Source organism: Oncorhynchus masou, chromosome 28, assembly GCF_036934945.1.
Source record: "Oncorhynchus masou masou isolate Uvic2021 chromosome 28, UVic_Omas_1.1, whole genome shotgun sequence".
Classification (NCBI taxonomy): Eukaryota; Metazoa; Chordata; class Actinopteri; order Salmoniformes; family Salmonidae; genus Oncorhynchus; species Oncorhynchus masou.
Genome location: NC_088239.1, coordinates 39,434,716 through 39,450,692, shown reverse-complemented (window position 1 = coordinate 39,450,692; position 15,977 = coordinate 39,434,716). Strand labels below are relative to the sequence as shown.

Genomic DNA, 15,977 nt, shown 5'->3' with positions numbered 1-15,977 from the left:
CAGAGTTGCCCATCTGTCCTGAGCTGCCAGAGTCGCCCGCCAGTCAGGAGCTGCCAGAGCTACCCACCAGTCAGGAGCTGCCAGAGCTCCTGATGACAGCAGGTGTCGTTCGTTGTCTCTGATTGAGAATCATACTTAGGTAGCCTTTTCCCACCTGTGTGGTGTGGGTGATTGTTTTCTGTTTTGTGTCTTCACCAGTTTCGTTTCGTGTCATTCTCTTTATTATTTTGGTTTTAGTCTTCTGCGCATTGGTCCTCCGATCCTTCATCCTCCTCAGACGAGGACGACGAATGTTACAATACTTTTGCAAGGCACTGTAATCTACAACTCAATAGGGGCTGATAGAAATCAAAATGTTTTTGTTTAATGATTTTATATTTGATTGTCATTATTTCTATATACAGTGAGGGAAAAAAAGTATTTGATCGCCTGCTGATTTTGTATATTATATATATATATATATATATATATTACATATATATTTTGTATGATATTGTTATACTGATAATTTCTTTGTCAGTGGGCAAACGTACAAAATCAGCAGGGGATCAAATACTTTTTTCCTTCACTGTACCTTACACTTTCTTGTTCTGAACTTCTAATTTGAGTGGGATCAGTGTGGCTTAGTGGGAATGGCTACAAGTGCAGCCACTCACCAATTTCACAGCTCCAACGCAGTTACACCTCTGACATATCGCCTAAATTAAAAGAATCATCTGCTATGTAGGTGTCAGTTATCACGGGTTAACGCTGAACTGATTGAATCTATAGTAAGCCTTTGTAGGTTCCAAGTCTTTCAAAATTGTTTTTACATTAGGCCTATGTCAAAGTAGGCTAGTATGGTGAATTAATGTTTTAGAATAATATGCTTATGTGTAAAGATTGTGGCTTATATTGCTTGATCCATTATGATTTATATCTTCTGAAACGCGCTCATGAGTTGGTTTAGGTTTTTAAAAAGCTGATGCTACATAAGTGACGTCTGACAAAGAGTGCAATTGAAATCAAGGTGAGATGCACATCCAAACTCTGATTTAAACGTTAGCAAACTATGGCAGTTCTATCCACTCAAGTTTTGAAGATCAGCCATGAAAACCTTTAGAAAACATGAGGTCATGTCCAAGCATTTCCCCAAAATCCAGCATGCTGTGATATATGAAGACTGAAATGTAGACTAAACAAATAAACAAAACGCTGATAACATAATCAGTCGTGGACTAGAGACAGGACCAGAGAGAAATCTACTCCTTACCAGCGATCCTCTGCTTCCAGATTCTCCTCTCTGACCTAGTTTGCCTTTCTGACCCTAAACAGACAATGAAATAGAGTGAAAGAGCGAGTGAGAGAGAAAAACAGAAAAAACACTAAATTCACATAGAAATGGCAAAAGGCCCTTTCAAAATGGCATGAGAATGGCTAATGCTCATGTATGAGTTGTGTATAGTTAGGTGTCAGGGTCATAAGTGGATAAATGTGCACTATCTGCACAGTTCAGTAACATGTTCACAGAAACACACAAACACAAAGACTATGCAATGTTTAGGTGGTGCAACAAATATGGTGATAATGTTTAACATCCTCACTTGATCTCCTTTGGATCCTTTGGGCCCGTGTTGTGCATGAGGTCCTGGATGTCCCTAGGACATCAGATCAGTGAACATCAGATAAAGGATAGGCAGACTTGATGAACAGCAACAAGTATACCATTATTAAGAGGACCAATGAATATAGTATATCTATAGTTCTAACACTAACACAAGTAAATGACCTCGACGAACCTGTACTCCTACACATTGCCTTGCTACCGGTACCCCATTCGTTATTATTATTCTAGCGTGTTACTTTTTATACTTTAGTGTATTTTGTCAATATTTTCTAAACCGCGTTGTTGATTAAGGTGCATGTGACAAATAAAATTGTATTTCATTTTATTTGAATCAATAAAAGTTTGAAAGACCTTTTATTTATATAGAATCTATTTTGACCTTCCTGGTTTGGAAATTTGACCATTTGGAAATAGGAACAGAGTGAACAATAAATTGGTGTCAAGCAAGACATTTGGAGAACAACAGTCAAATCGAATCAAATGTTATTTGTCACATACTGTACACATATTTATCCAATGTTATTGCGGGTGTAGCGAAATGCTCGTGTTCCTAGCTCCAACAATGCAGTGGTATCTAACAGTTCAGAACAATACACACAAATCTCAAAGTAAAATAATGGAATTAAAAAATATATAAATATTAGGATGAGCAACTTTGGAATGGCATTAACTAAAATACAGTAGAATAATGTATATACATATTAAATGAATAAAGCAGTATGTTTAAAGTGACTAGTGTTCCATTATTCATGTGACCAGTGATTCCATGTCTATGTACATAGGGCAGCACTCTCTAAGGTGCCGGTTTGAGGAACCGGGTGGTAGCCAGCTGGCTAGTCATGGCTATTTAAGTCTGATGATCTTGAGATAGAAGCTGTTTTTGACATTGGGTACTGTAAGTGTCCTGGAGGGCAGGCAGTGTGCCCCCGGTGATGCGTTGGGCAGATCGGACCACCCTCTGAAGAGCCCTGCGGTTGAGGGCGTACCAGGCTGTGATATAGCCCGACAGAATGCTTTCAATTGTGCATCTGTAAAAGACGGTCTTAGGGGCCAAGCCAAGTTTCTTCGGCCTCCTGAGTTTGAAGAGGTGCTGTTGCGCGTTCTTCACAACACTGTCTGTAAGGTTGGACCATTTCAGATTTTCCATTTTCACCTTCTCCACTGCGGTCTCATTGATATGGATAGGGTGGTGCTCCCCATGCTGTCTCCTGAAGTCCACGATCAGCTCATTAGTTTTGTTGACATTGAGGGAGAGGTTGTTTTCCTGGCACAACTCCGCCAGGGCTCTTACCTCCTACCTATAAGCTGCGTTGTCAATGTTGGTAATCAGGCCTACTACTGTTGTGCTGTCTGTAACCTTGATGACTGAATTGGAGACGTGCATGGCCACACAGAGGGGGCTGAGCATGCAGCCTTGGGGGGCCCCCGTGTAGAGGATCAGCGAAGTGGAGGTGTTGATTACTACCTTCACCACTTGAGGGCGGCCCATCAGGAAGTCCAGAACCCAATTGCACAGGGCGGGGTTAAGACACAGGGCCCCAAGATTGATGATTAGCATGGAGGGTACTATGGTGTTGAATGCTGAGCTATAGTCAATCAACAGCATTCTTACATAGGTATTCCTCTTGTCGAGATGGAAGAGGGCAGTGTGCAGTGCGATGGCGATTGCATCGTCTGTGGATCTATTGGGGTAGTATGCAAGTTGAAGTGGGTCTAGGGTGTCAGGTAAGGCGGAGGTGATATGGTCCTTGACTAGTCTCTCAAAGCACTTCATGATGACGGAAGTGAGTGCTACGGGGCGGTAGTCGTTTAGCTCAGTTACCTTTGCTTTTTTGGGTACAGGAACAATGGTGGACATCTTGAAGCAAGGGAGGACAGCAGATTGGGATAGGGAGAGATTGAATATGTCCATAAACACTCAAGCCAGCTGGTGTGAGCATGCTCTGAGGATGCGGCTAGGAATGCCGTCTGGGCCGGCAGCCTTGCGAGGGCTAACGCGTTTAAATGTATTACTCACGTCGGCCACGGAGAATGAGAGCCCACAGTCCTTGGGAGCGGGCCGCATCGGTGGCACTATGTTATCCTCAAAGTGGGCGAAGGTGTTTAGCTTGTCTGGGAGTAAGATGTCGGTGTCCGCGACGTGGCTGATATTTCCGTGATTGTCTGTAGCCCCTGCCACATACTTCTCGTGTCTGAGCTGTTGAATTGCGACTCCACTTTGTCTCTGTACTGACGTTTTGCCTGTTTGTTTGCCTGACGGAGGGAATAACTACAATGTTTGTATTCAACCATTTTCCCAGTCACTTTGATTGGTTAAATATGGTGGTTCATGCTTTCAGTTTTGTGCGAATGCTGCCATCTATCCATGTTTTATGGTTTGGGTAGGTTTTAATAGTTACAGTAGGAACAACCTCACCTATACACTTCCTGATGTACTCAGTCACAGTGTCCATCGTCCTTGTTATTCTCACAGGTAACCCAGAACAGATCCCAGTCCGCATGATCAAATCAAACTTGAAGCATGGATTCCGATTGGTCAGACCAGCGTAGAACATACCTTAGCACAGGTAATTCCTGTTTGAGTTTCTGCCTATATGAAGGGAGGAGCAGGATGGAGTCGTGATCTGATTTGCCAACGGGAGGGCTGGGAGGGCCTTGTTGCCATCCCAGAAGGGGGAGTGACAGTGGTCGAGAGTTTTTGATGCGCGAGTACTACAGGCAATGTGTTGATAGAACTTTGATAGTGTTTTCCTCAAATCTGCTTTGTTAAAATCCCCAACTACAATAAATGCGGCCTCAGGATATGTGGTTTCCAGTTTGCATAAAGCCCAGTGTAGTTCCTAAAGGGCCATAGTGGTATCGGCTTGAGTGGAAATGTACAGAGCTGTGACAATAACCGAAGAGAATTCTCTTGGGCTGTAATAGGGTCTGCATTTGATTGTGAGGTATTCTAAGTCGGGTGAGCAAAAGGACTTGAGTTCCTGTACGTTATCACATCCCACCATGAGTAGTTAATCATGAAACATACAATACCCCTTTCTTCTTCCCGGAAAGTTCTTTATTCCTTTCTGCGCGATGTTCTGAGAACTCAACTGGCTGTATGGACGGGGACAGTATATTCGGAGAGAGCCATGATTTTGTGAAACAGAGTATGTTACATTCCCTGATGTCGATCTGGAAGTAGATCCTCACCCTGAGCTCATCTACTTTCATGTCCAGGGACTGAACATTAGCGAGTAATATACTCAGAAGTGGTGGATGGTGTGCATTCCTCCTAAGTCGGACTAGAAGTCCACTCCGATTATGTCTTCTCCGCTGGCTGCGAGGAGCAGCCTCTGGGATGAGTTAAATTGCCCTGGGGGGTAGGAACATAGTATCCAATTCGGGAAAATTGTATTTCTGGTCGTAATGCTGTCCAAAAGTTATTTCTGGCTGCATGTATTAACGCAAAAAACCTTTTGGGCTAATAATGTAAGATATAACAAAGAAAAACAAAATACTGCAAAGTTGCTTAGGAGCTAGAAGCAGAGCTTCCATGTCTGTCATTTACAATTTATTTGGGCCCAAGACCCCATGCAGAATTCGAGGGTGGGTACATGGGTGGATAGCTTTCAAATTTAAAGTTTTAAGGGACACACATGGAATACATTGCCCAGCAAAATTCTTACTTGCAGGTTCCTTCTCGACAATGAAACAACAATAAGAAATAATAAAAGATAATAAGAGTTATGAACATAAACTAAATGACAGAAGAATAGAATAATACATCTTAGCATAAGTAAATTACAGGAATGCACAATTTATAGTCCAATATTTACAAGTGTATTGGGGAAGAGTCTGGTAGCAGCGGTTAAGCATGAATGTATACAGTTGAATTCGGAAGTTTATATACACCTTAACCAAATACATTTAATTCAACTCAGTTTAGAGAATGATTTACTTTTATTTATTTCATCACATTCCCAGTGGGTCAGAAGTTTACATACACCCAATTAGTATTTGGTAGCATTGCCTTTAAATTGTTTAACTTGGATCAAATTTTCAGGTAGCCTTCCACAAGCTTCCCACAATAAGTTGGGTGCGTTTTGGCTAGGTCCTCCAGACAGAGCTGGTGTAACGGAGTCAGGTTTGTAAGCCTCCTTGCTCGCACACACTTTTTCAGTTTTGCCCACAAATTGTCTATGGGATTGAGGTCAAGGCTTTGTGATGGCCACTCCAATACCTTGACTTTGTTGTCCTTCAGCCATTTTGCCACAACTTTCTAAGTATGCTTGGGGTCATTGTCCATTTGGAAGACCCATGTCAATTTAGAAGACCCAAGACGGATGTCTTGAGATGTTGCTTCAATATATCTACATCATTTTACTTCCTCATAATGCCATCTATTTTGTGAAGTGCACCAGACGCTCCTGCAGCAAAGAATCCCCACAACATGATGCTGCCACCCCCGTGCTTCACGGTTGGGATGGTGTTCTTCGGCTTGCATGCCACCACCTTTTTCCTCCAAACATAACGATGGTCATTATGTCAAAACAGTTCTATTTTTGCTTCATCAGACCAGAAGACATTTCTCGAAAAAGTACGATCTTGTCGCCATGTGCAGTTGCAAACCGTAGTCTGGCTTTTTTTATGCCGGTTTTGGAGCAGTGGCTTCTTCCTTGCTGAGTGGCCTTTCAGGTTATGTCGATATAGGACTCTTTTTACTGTGGATATAGATACCTTTGTACCTGTTTCCTCCAGCATCTTCACAAGGTCCTATGTTGTTGTTCTGGGATTGATTTGCACTTTTTGCAAAGTCCATTAATCTCCAGGAAACAGAACGAATCTACCTCCTGAGAGGTATGATGGCTGGTGGTCCCATGGTGTTTATACTTGCATGCAATTGTTTGTACAGGTGAACATGGTAACTTCAGGGGTTTGGAAATTGCTCCCAAGGATGAACCAAACTTGTGGAGGTCTACAATTTATTTTCTGAGGTCTTGGCTGATTTCTTTAGATTTTCCTAAGATGTCAAGCAAAGAGGCACTGCGTTTGAAGGTAGGCCTTGTAATACATCCACAGGTACACCTCCAATTGACTGAAATGATATCATTTAGCCTATCAGAAGCTTATAAAGCCATGACATCATTTTCTGGAATTTTCCAAGCTGTATAAAAGGCACAGTCAACTTAGTGTAAGTGAACTTCTGACCCACTGGAATTGTGATACAGTGAATTCTAAGTGAAATAATCTGTCAGTAAACAATTATTGGAAAAATTACTTTTGTCCTACCTGACTTGCCAAAACTCTAGTTTGTTAACAAGACATTTGTGGAGTGGTCGAAAAACGAGTTTTAATGACTCCAACCTAAGTGTTTTTAAACTTCGGACTTCAACTGTATGTGTGTGTATGCCTGTGTGAGTGTGTGCTAAGGTGCGGAGAATCAGAGCAGGTGGTCAGTCCAGTTCAATTGTTCAGCAGTTGGATGTCTTGGAAATAGAAATTGTCTCTGAACCTGTTGGTAACAGACCTCATGCCCCGACTCCGTCTGCATGATGGTAAAGCAGAGAACAGCTCGTTGCTGGGGTGTTTGGGGTCCTTGATGATGCTGCCTGCCTTCCTCAGGACCTGTTTCAAGTATATGCACTGGATGGGTGGGAGCACGGTCCCAGTGATGTTCACGACCCGCTGTAGGACCTTGCAGTCATGACAGGAGCAATTCCCGTACCAGACCACGATGCAACCATTCAGGAAGCTCTCGATGGTGTAGTGGTAGTATTTGGAGAGGACGTGGGGCGGCATGACACATTTCTTCAGCCACCTTATGAAGTAGAGACGCTGTTGTGCCCTCTTGACAAGAGTGGTGGTGATGTTGGTCTCCTTAAAGCAGGTGGGGACTACAGCCTGGGAAATGTACAGGTTGAGAGATGTCAGAGAAGACTTCACTCTGGGGACGCGGCCAGGGATGCCATCTGGGCCGGCGGTTTTGTAAGTATTCACTCTTTTGAGAGTTTTCCTCACATAAGCCTCGTAGAGCGAAAGCACCTGGTCATCCGGAGCAGTGAGACTCTTCCTGGATGGCTCTATATTGTCTGCCTTGAAGCGATCATAGAATGTGTTAAGCTTGTCTGGGAGGGAAGCGTCTGTGGGCACTGCACAGCTGGATTTGCCTTTTTAGTCTGTAATCGTCTGTAGTCAGTTGTCGAACATCAATTCAAGTTTGAATCTCTATAGTCTCTTTGCGTCCCCAATGGATTATGCGTCATGCCCCACCAAGTCATCAGGGTTCGTTCTGCTGCAGTACGAGCTCTCAGCATTGTACGGTTATCTCCGTTCATTCAGGGTTTTTGTTTGGGGTATGTCCGGATTGTCAATCACCACCTTCCGGAGACACCTGAAACCCCACCTCTTTAAGGAATACCTAGGATAGGATAAAGTAATCCTTCTCACCCCCCCCCCCCCTTAAATGATTTAGATGCACTATTGTAAAGTGGCTGTTCCACTGGATGTCATAAGGTGAATTCACCAATTTGTAAGTCGCTCTGGATAAGAGCGTCTGCCAAATGACTTAAATGTAATGTAAATGTAAATGTTCTTGTGGGTCATCATCAACACATTTCCTAATGAAGCCTGTGACTGACGATGTACAGTATATTTGTCAATGTTGATTAATGAGTCCTGGGTGGATGAATCTATTAATATATTCCAATCAATATTCTCAGCATAGAGTCTGCCTCGTAAATCCAGCGCCTCACAATTGTTTGTGTTGGTGGCTCTATGGTGTGTTGGTCCAAGCACATTTGGGCTCGGGGGTAGGTTGATTATTTTATTTTGTACGAATGAGAAATATGTTTGTTGTGTCTGCGCAGTCACAATGTAAAAATCTATAAAACAGTTTGTTTTTAAGAATACAGGTTTTTGTGGTGTATTCATGCTGTATATTCTATACTCCCTGTTGCACAATGCATTTCTATACAGTACAGTTATGACTGATTTGGCTCATTAATGCCAATGATTTGCAGGCATGCTTGGGTGCACAATCCCATGTTTGCAATGTAAAATGTAAATACATATTGATGTGTAAATCATAGCTTCAACAGATCCACACTCACAGGTTGTCCAGGGGCTCCAGGTTTGCCTCTCCCTCCGTCCACACCTTGTTGCCCCTTAGGAACAGTAAAACATTGTCAGCTACAATAAAACATATGCAACAGGACAGTAATACAAAAAGACATGCATGAGGAGAGTACTGTATAGTTGGTATGCCTGTAATGTGGTGCAACCGGTTGCACTATAGTATTACTACACCATACTGTTCTAAAAACTTGCTGGGAGAACACCGAGCCTCTAGCAGCCCCCAACCAATAAGGAACATGACAAGCAAAGGCAGAACAAACTAGCCGAGTGCTAAATAGATTAGACAGATACAATTATTTGCTATCATCAACTTTAATGCCATGTTTAGTAAATAAAGCTGGGATAGACATTCAGATTCACTTCATTATAATTAACACAGCATAAAATCACAAGATAATACTGTAGATAAAAACAACACCCCCACTTCTTAGATTTTAAAAATATTTTAACCAGCTAGTTTTAAACTATACCTGATCTGATATCAATAACTGAAGACGTATTATTTGGGGGTGGATTTTAGATTTTAAAAATATTTTAACCAGCTAGTTTTAAACTATACCTGATCTGATATCAATAACTGAAGACGTATTATTTGAGGGTGGATTGCAACTCAGTCAAACTTCAAAGGTAGCATTAAGCACACTTCGTCAGAGGTGTCATACCAGGGGAGCGTGGCAATTGGGGCATTAATGTGCTCATGGGTCGGACATGATTGTGTTCAAGTGCTTTTTAAGTGTGACCTTTTCTTCAAACAATAACATGTAAGTTGCTTTCCCTTTGTTAGACTGAGTAAGAGAGTAGCAGATGGGTTCTGTAAACCTTTTTTATTTCACCTTTATTTAACCCGGTAGGCCAGTTGAGAACAAGTTTTCATGTACAACTGCGACCCGGCCAAGATAAAGCAAAGCAGTGCGACACAAACAACACAGAGTTAGGAAAAAAATCTATATAGAGTGTGTGCAAATGAGATAAAATTAGAGAGGTAAGAAAATAGGCCATAGAGGCTAAATAATTACAATTTAGCAATTAAACTGATAGATGTGCAGAAGATCAATGTGCAAGTACTGGGGTGAAAAGGAGCAAAACAAATGTTAAATAACAATATGGGGATGAGGTTGTAGGATGGGCTATATACAGCTGGGCTATGTACAGATGCAGTGATCTGTGAGCTGCTCTGACAACAGATGCTTAAAGTTAGTGAGGGAGATATGAGTCTCCAGCTTCAGTGATTTTGGCAGCAGAGAACTGGAAGGAAAGGCGGACAAAGGAGGAATAGGCTTTGGGGGTGACCATTGAAATATACCTGCTGGAGCGCGTGCTACGGGTGGGTGCTGCTATGGTGGCCAGTGTGCTAAGGTGGGGCTTTACCTAGCAAAGACTTGTAGATGACCTGGAGCCAGTGGGTTTGGCGATGAATATGAAGCGAGGGCCAGCCAACGAGAGCATACAGGTCACAGTGGTGAGTAATATATGGGGTGTTGGTGACAAAACGGATGGCACTGTGATAGACTGCATCCAATTTGCTGAGTAGAGTGTTGGAGACTATTTTATAAATGACATCGCCGAAGTCGACGATCTGTAGGATAGTCAGTTTTACGAGGGTATATTTGGTAGCATGAGTGAAGGATGCTTTGTTGTGAAATAGAATGCCGATTCTATATTTAATTTTGGATTGGAGATGGTTAATGTGAGTCTGGAAGGAGAGTTTTAGTCTAACCAGACACCTAGGTATTTGTAATTGTCCACATATTCAAGTCAGAACCGTCCAGAGTGGTGATGCTGGATGGGTGGGCAGGTGCGGGCAGCGATTGTTTGAAGAGCATGCATTTAGTTTTACTTGCATTTAAGAGCAGTTGGAGGTCACGGAAGGAGAGTTGTATGGCATTGAAGCTCGTCTGGAGGTTAGTTACCAGCGTTCAAATAAGTGCCAGAAGTATACAGAATGGTGTCATCTGCGCAGAGGTGGATCAGAGAATCACCAGCAGCAAGAGCGACTTCATTCATGTATACAGAGAAAAGAGTCGGCCCGAGAAAAGAACCCTGTGGCATCACCATAGAGACTGCCAGAGGTCCGGACAACAGGCCCTCCGATTTGACACACTGAACTCAGTCTGAAAAGTAGTTGATGAACCATGCGAGGCAGTAATTTGAGAAACCAAGGCTGTTGAGTCTGCCGATAAGAATGTGGTGATTGACTTAGTCGAAAGCCTTGGCCAGGTCGATGAATACGGCTGCACAGTACTGTCTTTTATCGATGGCGGTTATGATATCTTTTAGAACCTTGAGCGTGGCTGAGGTGCAACCATGACCAGCTCGGAAACCAGATTGCAAAGTGGAGAAGGTACGGTGGGATTAGAAATGGTCTGTGATCTGTTTGTTAACTTGGCTTTCGAAGACCTTAGAAAGGCAGGGAAGGATAGATATAGGTCTGTAACCGTTTGTGTCAGAGTGTCTCCCCCTTTGACGAGGGGGATGACCGCGGCAGCTTTCCAATCTTTTTTGGATCTCAGACGATACTTAAGAGGTTGAACAGGCTAGTAATAGGGGTTGCAACAATTGCGGTGGATCATTTTAGAAAGAGAGGGTCCAGATTGTCTAGCCCAGCTGATTTGTAAGGGTTCAGATTTTGCAGCTCTTCAGAACATCAGCTATCTGGATTTGGGTGAAGGAGAAATGGGGGAGGTTTGGGCAAGTTGCTGTGGGGGGTGCAGGGCTGTTGACCGGGGTAGGAGTAGCCAGGTGGAAAGCATGGCCAGCTGTAGAAAAAAGCTTACTGAAATTCTCAATTATCTTGGATTTATCGGTGGTGACAGTGTTTTCTAGCCTCAGTGCAGTGGGCAGCTGGGAGGAGGTGCTGTTATTCTCCATGGACTTTACATTGTCTCAGAACTTTTTGGAGTTTGTGCTACAGGATGAAAATTCTTGTTAAGAAAGCAAAGGCTAGCTTTTTCAAACTGCCTGTGTATATTGTAAACTTTGGTTTACTGCCAGTCTCAAAAAATCCCACACTCCTGAATTGTGCTAATTACAAAAGGTTTAAGAACAAATTCACCCATCTACTTCGGGTTTCCAAAATGTTTTCCAAATTCCAAGAATCCTCAAACAATATAAAGTCAACTTGGAAAATCATCAATCAACTACTGAATAATTTAAGGTTGGAAATAAGTTCCATAGTTATGCTGATGTTCTCATGTGAATGTAATAACTTTTTTTGTGAATGTGGGTTCCACTCTGTCAAAGAAAATCTGAATCCTCTGACGCTCATCGGATGTGGCAGGGCTTGCACACTATCACATGGATTACAAAGGGAAACCCACCTGCGAGCTGCCCAGGCACAAGCACATATCAGATGAGCTAAATGCCTTCTATGCTCGCTTCGAGGCAAGCACTACAGTGAACCATGCATGAGAGCACTAGCTGTTCCGGACAACTGTGTGATCATGCTCTCCGTAGCCGATGTAAGAACTTTAAACAGGTTAACGTGTACTCAGAGCATGCTCTGACCAGTTGGTCAGTATATTCACTGATATTTTCAACCTCTTCCAGACTCAATCTGCCAATCCCCACGTTTCAAGCAGACCACCATAGTCCCTATGCACAAGCACGCCAAGGTAACCTGTCGAAATTACTGTAGCACTCACATCTGTAGCCATGAAATTCTTTGAAAGGCTGGTCATGGCTCACATCAACACCACCATCCCAGACAACCTGGACTGACTCCAATTCATGTACCGCCCCAAAAGATCCACAGATGACACAATCTCTATTGCAGTGTATGTTTTCGAAAATCTAATCAAACACTTCATGTGAGCTCATATTGCGCAACATTTCAGGAGTCTATGCAATTGCGGGAGATAACAGATAAATAGAGGAGGGTCCCATCAGCTTTCTATAGGCTAGGCCTACTGTTTTTATTTCTCAACTTTCCTAATATTAAGCACATTGCTTATATTTACAAACAGGAGTATAGCCAACCTGGCTGGCATGAAAATAAACCATGGGGAAAAGCATCCGCCATTCGCTATTTAAGTGCATAGTATTTTTTCCCGCTGCCCCTGTTTCGATACAGGTGCATGACAATCATCCATTCTAAATCATAACAAATGTTACACACATATATTATTTAGTATATATATATTTATCTTGATTTAACTTGGCAAGTCAGTTAAGAACACATTCTTATTTTCAATGACAGCCTAGGAAAAGTGGGTTAACTTCCTTTTTCAGGGGCAGAATGACATATTTTTTATTACCTTGACAGCTCAGGGATTTGATCTTGCAACCTTTCGGTTACAAATCCAACACTCTTACCACTAGGCTACCTGCCACCCCAATTTAGTATATGTAGAGACAAGATCAAATCAAGTATAGTCTGATGGGTGACAATATTAGCCTTTAACTTGTGAATTAAATATATTATAATTTGAGAATGATGCCTAACATAAGAAACAATGCCTTTTTTTGACACTTGTTTGAATCATAGTTGCGCTCCTGTAGCCTAGCCCATAGGCCTATATGTTTGTATCACAACTAAAATAGACAAATAACTTCTTAAAATGAAGCACATTAACCTTTTATAACTAGGGGGCGCTATTTTAATTATTGGATGAAAAACGTTCCCGTTTTAAACAAGATATTTTGTCACGAAAAGATGCTCGACTATGCATATAATTGACAGCTTTGGAAGGAAAACACTCTGACGTTTCCAAAACTGCAAAGATATTGTCTGTGAGTGCCACAGAACTGATGTTACAGAAAAAAAACAGATAAAAATCCAATCAGGAAGTGCCGCATTATTTGAAACCGCCTCATGGCAATGACTCCTTATATGGCTGTGGAGGAGCTAGGAGTCAGCTTACGTTTTCCACATTTTCCCCAAGGTTTCTGCAGCATTGTGACGTATTTGTAGGGGTATCATTGGAAGATTGACCATGAGAGACTACATCCACCAGGTGGTCGCTTGGTGTCCTCTGTCGCAATTATTGCGTAATCTCCAGCTGCAGTATTTTTCCGTTTGCCTCTGATGAGAAACCGACTGCCACGAATGATTTTTCATCGAATAGAATTGTGAAAAACACCTTGAGGATTGATTCTAAACAACATTTGCCATGTTGCTGTCGATATTATGGAGCTAATTTGGAAAAGAGTTTGGCGTTGTGTTGACTGCATTTTCATTTTTTTTCTTAGCCAAACGTGATGAACAAAACAGAGCTATTTCTCTTACACAAATAATCTTTTTGGAAAAAATGAACATTTGCTATCTAACTGAGAGTCTCGTCATTGAAAACATCTAAAGTTCTTCAAAGGTAAATTATTTTATTTGAATGCTTTTCTTGTTTTTGTGAAAATGTTGCCTGCTGAATGCTAGGCTTAATGCTATGCTAGGCTATCAATACTCTTACACAAATGCTTGTGTAGCTTTGGTTGAAAAGCATATTTTGAAAATCTGAGATGACAGTGTTGTTAACAAAAGGCTAAGCTTGTGTTTCAATATATTTATTTCATTTCATTTGCGATTTTCATGAATAGGAAACGTTGCGTTATGGTAATGAGCTTGAGGCTATGATTACGCTCCCGGATACGGGAGTATCTGCTTTACAAAGGGTGTAGAGCCTAACTGGCATATATAAGCAGTGAGTGAGTTTCAAGTTTGGGGAAGATAATTTACCATAAAAATGTTGATTGCACCAAGCTCTCTGTTTGAACTACTGTCACACAGCTGAGATACCCATGCATACCCCACAAGACATGCCACCAGAGGTCTCTTCACAGTCCCCAAGTCCAGAACAGACTATGGGAGACGCACCATACTACATAGAGCTATGCCTACAAGGAACTCTATTCCACATCAAGTAACTTATGCAAGCAGTAAAATTTGATTTAAAAAACAGATAAAAATAAACCTTATGGAACAGTGGGGACTGTGAAGCAACACACACATAGGCACAGACACATGCACACATGATAACATACGCACTATACACACATAGATTGTGTTGTAGATATGTGGTAGTGGTGTAGGTGCCTGAGGGAACACAGTGTGTTGTGAATGTATAGTAATGTTTTTAAAATTGTATAACTGCCTTAATTTTGCAGGACCCCAGGAAGAGGATCCATAATAAATACAAATACAAACACTAGAACCATTAAATCATCCATTTTGACTGCTCATACATTTTTAAGTCATGACCCCCCCCCCGTCCTTTACTTTTCCTAAAATAGTCTATATAACACACTGTTGTTGTGAGAATCTTAAAATCACAAACAGAACTGGAGATATAACCAGTTTTAGGAGGGTGTGTCATTTTTTTGAATGGTTTTCCCCCATTGTCCCTCCTCTCATCAGTCGGACCTGCTTACAAAGAAGAAGTCTGGCCAGCACCATGAACAAAGTGAAACGGGGGCTCCCTCCCTCTGCGCAAAATAAGGCACCTGCACAGTCGCTGTACAATGGTGCTTACTAGACTATATTGATCTTGTCTATGTTGAATAGATCATTTAAACATTCACAGTGTAGGTTGGAAAAAGTATGTGAACCCCTAGACTAATGACTTCTTCCAAAGCTAATTGTAGCCAGGAGTTAGATAACCTGCAGTCCAATCAATGAGACAAGATTGGAGATGTTGGTTAGAGCTGCCTTGCCCTAAAAAAACACTCACAAAATTTGAGTTTGCTATTCACAAGAAGCATTGCCTGAAGTGAACCAAGACCTAAGATTAAGAATTGCTGACTTGCATAAAGCTGGAAAGGGTTACAAAAGTATCGCTAAAAGCCTTGTGTCACGCCCTGACCTGAGTATTCTTTGTTTTCTTTATATATTTTGGTTAGGTCAGGGTGTGACATGGGTGATGTGTGTGTTTTTGTACTGTCTAGGGGTTTTATAGGTTTATGGGGTTGTTTACCATCTAGGTGTTTATGTATGTCTGTGGTTGCCTAGATTGGTCCTCAATTAGAGGCAGCTGTTTATCGTTGTCTCTCATATTTAGGCAGCCATCTTCTTTGGGTATTTTGTGGGTTATTGTCTATGTGATGTTGCATGTTTGCGCTCAGTATTTATAGCGGTCACGGTTGTGTTGATATTTTGTTTGTTTCGTGTACTTTGTGTTTGTTTTCATCTATCATTAAAGGGATGTATTCACATCACGCTGCGCTTTGGTCTCCTCAAAACGACGATCGTGGCACCTCGATAATCATCAGTCACGGTAAGACAAATTGTCTATAAATGGAGAAAGTTCAGCACTGTTGCTACTATCCC

The 15,977-nt window shown here is 41.9% G+C and overlaps 1 protein-coding gene across 1 annotated transcript in view; it reads right to left on the bottom strand.

The window, feature by feature from the left end:
- The window catches only part of col27a1a (collagen, type XXVII, alpha 1a), a 260,653-nt gene that overhangs the window by 36,971 nt on the left and 207,705 nt on the right, over positions 1 to 15,977 (bottom strand). Inside the window, exons 44-46 of the mRNA XM_064941974.1 lie at positions 8,698 to 8,751; positions 1,584 to 1,637; positions 1,253 to 1,306 (exon numbers count right to left, since the gene is read on the bottom strand). Coding sequence (XP_064798046.1) covers positions 1,253 to 1,306; positions 1,584 to 1,637; positions 8,698 to 8,751 — 162 coding nt within the window. The remainder of the gene's footprint in view (positions 1 to 1,252; positions 1,307 to 1,583; positions 1,638 to 8,697; positions 8,752 to 15,977) is intronic.